The sequence below is a fragment of the Convolutriloba macropyga genome, chromosome 2 (genome assembly GCF_964194025.1).
Source record: "Convolutriloba macropyga chromosome 2, txConMacr16.3, whole genome shotgun sequence".
Classification (NCBI taxonomy): domain Eukaryota; kingdom Metazoa; phylum Xenacoelomorpha; order Acoela; family Convolutidae; genus Convolutriloba; species Convolutriloba macropyga.
In genome coordinates, this window is record NC_134469.1 from 81,346,220 (window position 1) to 81,355,414 (window position 9,195).

The 9,195-nt window shown below is 36.0% G+C and overlaps 1 protein-coding gene across 1 annotated transcript in view; it reads right to left on the reverse strand.

The window, feature by feature from the left end:
- The window catches only part of LOC142335020 (dynein axonemal heavy chain 7-like), a 50,776-nt gene extending 41,926 nt beyond the window's left edge, over positions 1-8,850 (reverse strand). The window contains exon 1 of the mRNA XM_075383348.1: positions 8,778-8,850. Within this exon, the coding sequence (XP_075239463.1) occupies positions 8,778-8,850 (73 nt within the window). The remainder of the gene's footprint in view (positions 1-8,777) is intronic.
- Between the last annotated feature and the right edge of the window lie 345 nt (positions 8,851-9,195).

Below are 9,195 nucleotides of genomic sequence, written 5' to 3' on the forward strand. Positions count from 1 at the left end.
CACAAGCATTTAAAATACAATTATTGGTATCCAATAATTTAAAAACGGGATCTTTTTCGTTTGTGCCCCCAAGTTACAGAGCACATGACAATACATGGTAAATAATCAAGTAAAAGTATGACAAGTACAAATAAGATTCACCCAATAAAAGCGAGGGGACGCACAAACGGCAAGGATCCTTAAAACGTTTAACCCTTATGCAAGACAAAGAAAACTTCAATTGAAATCTAGTCTAACCGCAATTTTTCAACATTTTCTGATCTACGAAAAAGAACAACTAAAGCTTCGTCCGTTGATGCGCACTTTGTTAGACAATTTAAATATCCAATATAGACACAACACTAATTCCTTCACGATTGTCCTACGAAAATTGTTAAATTTCTACTCAAATGAAGAAACTGTAATCGTTGATGTGTATCCTACGTATGGAGCCTGTGAAGAAAAATGTTGCAGTAGGGATGAGACAATATTTTTTTTTTGCTTTTTAATGATTTGGAGAATACAAATTGTTGCTAAATCCTAGTTCGCCATGTCATTCATTCTGATAATGAACAGAATTCTGCGGATACCAATTGAGACCAGAAACTTTTTGAGTGATCAATGTTGGAGCTTTACGATATAATAGACCCGATAAAATGTATTTCAATAGGAATAAAAACTCTACTACGAACAGACGCTATTCAATTAACCAAAAAACAAAGCAGAACAATGATATATTTGCAATGATATATATGTATATATATATATATATTATATATATATATATATATATATATATATATATATATAATTCTCTATTTAATTAAGAACTTCAAGAAACAGTAATAGAGATGGGTTTTTCATACACTCACATCTGATAAACTAAAAACTTATGGGATAAAAACTCATTTCAATAAATCAGATACAGATATCGACTTATATAAGTTAAGAACACAATAAATTTTTTATTTGAAAAGCATAGAAAATTTGAACTCTTTGAAAAATACACGAGCAAAGATGATCAATCCCTGAAAACCAATGAAAGGTATGACTTTTTCTTTCGTCAAAAAATCAAAAAAGTCAATTTATAGATAGAAATTTTTTACATCTACATAATCTAGTTTTACGTTAAGACATAAGCTACGTGAACACATCGTTACCGTTTTTCAACAAAACGATATATTTTGCAGTTTGACATGCAAAACCATGATAAGAAAAAACATGTTCCATTCAAAGTATGCTATGCAGTCGAAAATCTTGCCTTTCACTTTCCTTAAGGCATCAGAGAATGATCTGAATAGGCAGAATTATTCTATTTTCTGCTTTAACCCTGATTGGAAAAATGAATGCTTTCGAATGAAATATTGAACTTAAAAGACAAACCATATCTTTCAGGATCGACATAACTTACTTCTCCCTACAACAAATACAGAAAAATAACCATGCTCACATACATTTAATGTAGTTTGCCGTTGACAGAATAAATTTTCTGTTTTTCAGATAACTGTTTTTGAGAAATAATAACAACCAAAAGAGCTCCTTGTCACAAAAATAGTTTTGTTGAGATAACAAATCAGCACTTCCATGTGTGCAACACTTCTTTGTGTAACATGAGCAACCTCTACAGCTCAATATAAGGAAGTATTGACTATTGGAAATTTAAGTAGGTTTAAATAAAGCTACACTCTATTTGAGAATATAGAAGGCTTTCAATTCTCAAGGTAGATTTTAGTCAAAAACGAACTCATCTTAAATTTTTGAGACAAGAAATTTTAAAAAATCTTCCTTTCTACATACGCTACAGCTACGCCATTACCTTCTGTCTTTGCAGGCAAAATTAGAGAAAACAAAGGCTGTTTTCCAAAAAACAATTCACGCTATTCACGTCTCCGAAGAAAACTCGTTATTGGACAGGTACAGTGGAGCTCCAAAAAGGTAAACTTTTTCTCTCCTTCATAAGAAGTGAAAAGTAAGGTTCTTTTCTCCACTTCTCTTGTCTCTTCTCTTATTGTTGATTGAGGCTATATATCGAAACGGCAGAATCAGTCATCAATATTTATTTTCAGTTCTATAGTTTTGCAATTACCTAAGTTCTTCCCTCTCGCTATTACTCTAACCAATTTTTTATCTCAATTATCAATTTGAGCATTAATTTTATTTGCACATTCAAAGCGTTATTTTGCCTGAATTTTTTATAGAACCTTACAAAAGTAACTTTCTTAACAGAAGCTCTTTTTCTGGGCGTTTTTTTTGTTATTTTATTCAAAAGTACTCTCTATTTATCAATCAAGACAATTGAATAAGTATGATGTTTGAATTAATTAAAGTTCAACTGTTCGGTTGATTTGTTTTGAACAACAATTGAAAAACAGATATCAAGTTTTCCTTGCAAAACAGCGGTCTCATTTACTCAATGACATTCTCAGAGGAAACAGTTAAAAATTTCTTACGTGGTAATGATTGTTTTTCAAAACATAGTTTGGAATGCAAATTGATATTTATCAAATAACATCACGCATACTTTTCTGTCAGAAATGGTAACTCAGCAAGCGAATGTTTCACGCATTATAAACCAAATATTTCCGATCACTATAAATTTAAACCAATCATAGCAAGATTATATTAACGGAAGTGAGGAAAGGGAATAGTCGTTTAATGATCTCGCCGTTCTGTTGGTCCAAATTTACTGTACGATTCTTTAGCTATGTCAACAACGGTATAAACCACAACCACAGAAGATGGACGTCTATTCAACCTTTAATCAACGTTTATTCGACGTCCATCTTTATCAACGGAAAAATTGTTGACAAGAATTCTCTTCAAAACGCATCCGAAACTCAAAGAAGAGGAACAGAGATCAGTCTTTCCTTTGGAAGTGAACTGCAGACTTCAGTACGCTACGATAATTGACTGTTTTCTCTAAGAAATTATGGTGTTTCGTTTATTTTTTTGGATACAATTTTGAATTTTTTTTTTAAATTTGTACATTTGATACTAGCTTGAACATTAATAGGGTTTAGTTTTTACGTTTTAAATATTCTTGTTTATATCTACTCCAGGAATCAACTACTCTTATAGTAAACGAATTTCTCTGCTAATTTTAAGTAACGTTTTAATAAAGAGCAAACCAAGAATAATGCTGTTAGCTCTCGAGTAGAGAGGAAAACTAAAACTATTTAGAAAACACAGATTGGTTAATTTGTTCTCGGTAAACTGGTTTTTGGTTTCTATGAAATTATTAGAATTTGTGTTTGATAATTAGCAAAAAATTTCTTACAAAAAACCTAAGTTTTGAGAGAAAAATAATCATTAAGAATTTGATTTTCTATTAGTTGAAACAAGTTCAGAAAATTGCTTTTCAAAAATAAAAACCTGTTAACTTTTCGCCGAAAATAATACATTCAAACAAGAAAAACAAGTTTTTGAGTTTAAGAGTGCTTATTTTTGATTTTCTTAGTTTCAAGCGAACGTTGAACACGATGTGATTGTTAGAAGAAAACGTTGACTAAATTTTTTCTCAAATAAATTGTTCAATGTAGATTTTCACAGAAAAAAAAGATAGGAAACAAGAATTTAAAAGTTTGCAGATGTTCTGTAGTTTTTGTGATGTTGATTTAAGCCTACTAAATATTACCTTACCGTTTTCAATCAATTGGTGAAGAGATTCAAAAATTGAATGAATTTGCAAAACAATAAGGAAAATTTTTATAATGTTGAACAAAATTTAATTGAAAATTACTTGTCGTTCTAATTTTGAATCAAAAAGAGTTGTCTTTGATCTGTCATAAAACTATCTAGAGGATAAAACTACTACAAAACTCCTGCAACAACTCTGCTCAAAGATTTTGCACAAAACATAGATGGAACCGTCCTGTTCCTAGACAATGGTCTATTGGGCAATTACTGCCAATTTTTCACAAAGAAAAGCAAACTTTTATCCTAAAAATTTGAAAAAGAAAATCTGCAGAAAAAATGGAAAAAAAATGCAAACAGTCTATCAAAATCTCGAAATTCGCCAAAAAGGAACCTGATCTGAAAGTATGTAGAGATTTATTTCTAATCCCAAAACATGTATTCTACTTCTAATCTTATTTTAATTACTCGATCATAATTTATCTTAGTATATGTACTAGGTTGCAACTAATTCTAATACATTACGGGGGTTTTACATAATCCTAAATCACGGCAAATATACCATATCCTAATACGAGCAAAACATGTTAAATCTTAATACTTGACAACTATGCCCAACCCTAATACATAGCGGTTCTATTTAATCTTAATAAATAAGTTCTGTTCCCTATCTTAATACATGGAATCTATCTTAGTACATTGCAGCAGCTATGCCCTGTCATAATACATGAAGGCAACCCTAGACTCTATATCCTATCTCAATCCATGGAAGGGAACCAAAATTGGGAAAAATACGTTACGTCTAATCGTACCACATGCAGATCCGCTGACTGTAAGTTTGTAACGGCTGCTGTCCTATCAAAGTCAAGGAAAACTTTACACCGCCCAGTTCGTTTCAGCGGTTTCAAATCTGTTCGGTTATTGTGTTTTTGCAGTTAACTTTTGTGAACTGTATTATCCGCTATACTCTAGAATGCCGTTGCATTACTTGATATTCAATAATTTCAAATAATTACTTGTTCAGCTTTGCTGAATAACAAATGGCTTCGTTTCAATTAAGTTGAAAATCCAAAATTTCAAAAAACCAATTAGTATCAAATTGGAGGTTTTTCAATGATATCTCCTTAACCACAAAAGCTAGTGGGATAAAATTTCACACGGCTAAGAACGTTAGGTAGGCCTGCTATCAGATGTAAAAATAAACAACGCTGGGTAAACTGCGTTGGTAGGGCTACCTTTTATATTTTATACCCAATCTTAATACATGGGTAAAAATTTCAATGTTGAATAACTCTGTAAGTAAGGATTCAAATTTCAGCAAGCTTGGCAGTGCAAAACACTGTCATACAAGTAATCAAACGAAAAGAGATGAACTGAATTGGCTAAATGATCTTCGAGAAATAACTCAACAATTTTCACCTCAGATTTGAATATTCTGAGTTAATTTAATGAACAACTTTTGTTTCTCAATTGGCCTCATTAACACCAATATCAAACTATGCTAGCTTCGTTAAAGCCAGTAAGAGCAACTGACTATGTGCTTTGCACACCGTTTCTCTTACTTAGGAACTTTGTTCCTCAGAAAGAAAGTTTTGAGAATCTCAAAGTTAATTCTCTTTTCAACAAGTCAAAGTAAAGTTAAAAACTGTTCAACCACTATTATGATCTACAGAAACAAAAACAAATAACAAGTAATTTACCGCTCAAGAAAGTGTGCTTCAATACGCACTGTATGTCAATTTAACAAGACAAAATTAACGAGTTTCAACTGATTTTTGGTAGTTTTTCAAGCTCCTTTTATGCTGCTAGTCACGTGGATTTACAAGTCAAATTCAACTGTTGATTGGTTGTATATAATAATGTCGACAGAATGTGAACACTTTTCCATAACGTCACTTTTTCAGTGTAAATTTGATGTCACGGGAAATTTGTTAACCGTGTAGAAGTTTTGTCGAATATTCTGTATCAATAACAGGTTGATTCGCAATTCACTCGCAAAGAATCTGATGCAATACTGTTAAATCGTAGTATTGTTTTGCTGGTGATTGAGGTAGTTGGAGTTTGAGTTTTACTTCTTAAATGACGATTGTGTACTAATAATAGTTGTTAAATATAAATGTTGAACAAAATGAACAAATCCGTTTGGCTTCGATAGAATTAAATTTCGCTTGTCACGCTATTCTAGCTTTAATGCTCGAAATGACCTTGAAGCGCTATTCAATTTGATTTCTGAGTTGTTAAGCTCAGCCGCAATATCGCCGGCCCTGTTTTCTATCGCGAAAACGTCTTTTCCAGGTAGTACTGGGGCGAGCTTCACTACTGGTCTCTTGTACACTCCGTGGTTCGTTCGAACTATAGCTGATCGAATCACACCGTCAGACCCATCGATGGTCTCGGCAACTCGACTTAGGTTGTAATATCCACGCTTATCGCTGTCTTCGATCAACCAAACGAGATCGCCTTCTTTAAGGGTTTTTATTCGCCGTAGATCGCCATTTCTGCCAATTATTCATAGTTGGCAGATATTCTTTACGAAATCTTTCCCATATGAGCTTTGCATAGGCTTGAGTTTGTCGAAAGAGCATTCGATGATCAACAAATTCTTCTGCGCATGGTAGGTAGGGTAAGCAAACGTTCCTGTTGCCAAGCAAGAAGTGATTGGGGGTCAAAGCTTCTAAGTCATTAACGTCCGAACTGACTGGAGTCAAAGGTCTCGCATTCAAAGTCTGCTCAACGATGCACATCGTTGTTGAAAGAACGTCCTCGGTGACTGATCTGTTCCCCAATACTGCATACATTGCTTTCTTACAACTTCTCACCAACCGCTCCCATAATCCTCCAAAGCGAGGTGCTGCGGGTGGGTTGAACATCCATCTGATTCCTCGTTGAACTAGATGTCCTTCGATCTCTTCTTTGTTCCATGCCGCAACATACTCCGCAAACTCTCTTTCAGCTCCAACAAAGTTTGTTCAGTTGTCACTGATGACTTGGTTTGCCTCTTCGAGCGATAAATCTCATTATTGCATTGAGACAACTCTCTGTGTCCAACTTAGGTACCACTTCTATATGCACCGCTCTCATAGTTAGACAAGTAAAGAGACAACACCATCGCTTTTCATTTCTTCGCCCAATCTTCACAATGAAAGGGCCCAAGTAGTCAACTCCAACATTTGTAAAGGCTGTTGAAGCATCTAACCGCTCTTCGGGTAGATCTGCCATTACTGGTGCTATCGTTTGTGCTCTGCATTTTCTGCAGGTATTGCACTTGTTCTTGATTGATCTTGAGGCGTTCCGTTTGCCTAGGATCCACATCTTCTGCTGAACAATGTTTCTTACATGCTCAGTGCCCTCGTGTTGATTGTCCTTGTGCTCGTTTCGCAAGAATAATTCAACCGCATGATGTTTCCAATGTAGCAAAATTGGATGCTTTGCATTGAAGTCCAATTGACTGTGCCTATTCTGCCTTTGGCTCGAATAAGTCCTTCTTCGTCTAAGAAAGGGGAGAATTGTAGTATTTTGCTGCCTTTTGGAATTTCCTTTTCAACTTTGAGAGATTTCATCTCTTCACCAAACTGTTCTTGCTGTAGTAGTTTGAAGATTGTTGCTTTTCCTTTTTCTCTTTCTTCAATGCTGACTACAACTGTTGCTGGTTTGTGTTTGCTCAATGCTCGCTGTACGTGTGCCACTGTATTTACTAGTCTGTATTTACTAGTATTTACTAAAATTACTGAATCGTTCCCACTGAACAACAGCTTTCTTTTCTTCAGCCTGTATCATGAAGACTGATGAGGGTATATTCTCTTCATCTGATGCAAAGATTAGGTTCACTTGCTCTGGCCATTCACTTTCTGTTCGCTTCAACCAGGCCGGCCCAGTGAGCCACTCATTTCTCTTGAGTTCTTCAATGTTGATTGCACTGGTGCCAATGTCCGCTTGGTTGTTGATACCGCTCACATGTTTCCACTGTAAAACATCGGTTGTATCTAGTATCTCAGCCACTCGATTGGCCAAAAACACTTGTTGTTTACGATGGGAACTATGTATCCACTGCAATACCGTAGTTGAGTCTGACCAAAAACTGCAACTATTTATCTTCATTTCATGTTCCTTGACTATCTGTTCTTTCAACCTCACTGCCATGACTGCCGCTTGCAACTCTAATCGTGGTATTGAAAGATGCCCCATCGGTGCCCTTCTGCATTTTCCAACAACAAATGCTAAGTCAGCTGAGTATTCTTTTGGTTGTGAACGTAGATAGGCCACTGCACACATCGTGTCTTCAGATGCCTCAGCAAACACATGAAGTTTGGTTTTATCCCTCTCTCTGTTGAAGTACCTTCTATCGATGCTTGTTTCAGCCACTATTGGAAGTTGTTCTTTCCATTTCAGGAATTCTTCTTCTTCACTAGGCTCCACTTTGTTGTCCCATTGTTATCCATTCTTGGTCCAGATACCTTTCAGAAGTCATCTCATGTGAACACTGAACGGAGCAAACAATCCGATCGGGTCGAATACCGAAGATACCAGTGACAGAATCTTCCTCTGGGTTATAGGGGTTTCCACTTCTTTGTTGGTACCTCTACAAACTTGAAGGCTATCATCAGTAACGGTCCATTGTAGTCCTAGCACTAGGATCCCTCCGTACTGGGTTCCACTTCGACTTGCTTCGTGTTGCTGATTGACTTCAAGTCTTCTAGGATTGCTTCGGTAACTGCGTCGTCGTTGCTTTTCAACTTCTTCATTTCAAATCCATGTCAAGAGAGAAGAGGTTGTAGTTGATTGAAGACTTTAATAGCTTCTTCAGGGGTTTCTACTGATTTGATGAAACCGTCCATGTAGAAGTTGTTTTGTATTGCCTTTGCTGCAATTGGACACTCCTTATCGTTATCCAGTCCCACTCGCTTGAGAGCATAGTTTGCACAAGTTGGAGAACTTTTAGCTTCAAATATGTGACGCTGATATTCGTATATCTGAACAGGTTCATTTGTTCTTGAACGCCACAAGAACCTCAAGCAACTTCTATCATGTTCGGGAACTTGCAATTGTATAAACATCGATTCAATTTCAGCTGTTAGGGCTATTGGTCCTTCACGGCATCTGAATATTGTTCCAATCAACCCATGTAGCAGATCAGGTCCTGCAAGTAGCTTGTCATTTAGGCGTACTTCTTTGTTGCAAACACATCTCACTTTGCCGGGCTTGTTCGGATTGAGCACTGGATGGTGTGGCAATTACCATTCCTTCCCAAAGGTGCCTTTCGCTTCGGACCCATTCAATATCTTTACGAATCTTTTTGCTATATCTGTATCTATTGACTGTTGATACAAACTCTTCAGGTTTGGGTCCCTTTGGAATCTTCGCTCCAGTGAGTGTAGCTGACCCAAGGCTGAGCTGTAGTTGTTCGGTAGGTTTGGCTCTTGTTCACTCCACAGCATTCCCACTTCGTACCGCTCGCCTGTGAACTTCGTCGTACTCTCTAGCATCTTCTGTGCCTGCAGCTCCTTCTTTGACTGACTGACGACGTTGATTTTGGAAGCATAGGTTTCTATGTCTCACCAGGTTTGGATATTCTCAGCCACTTTC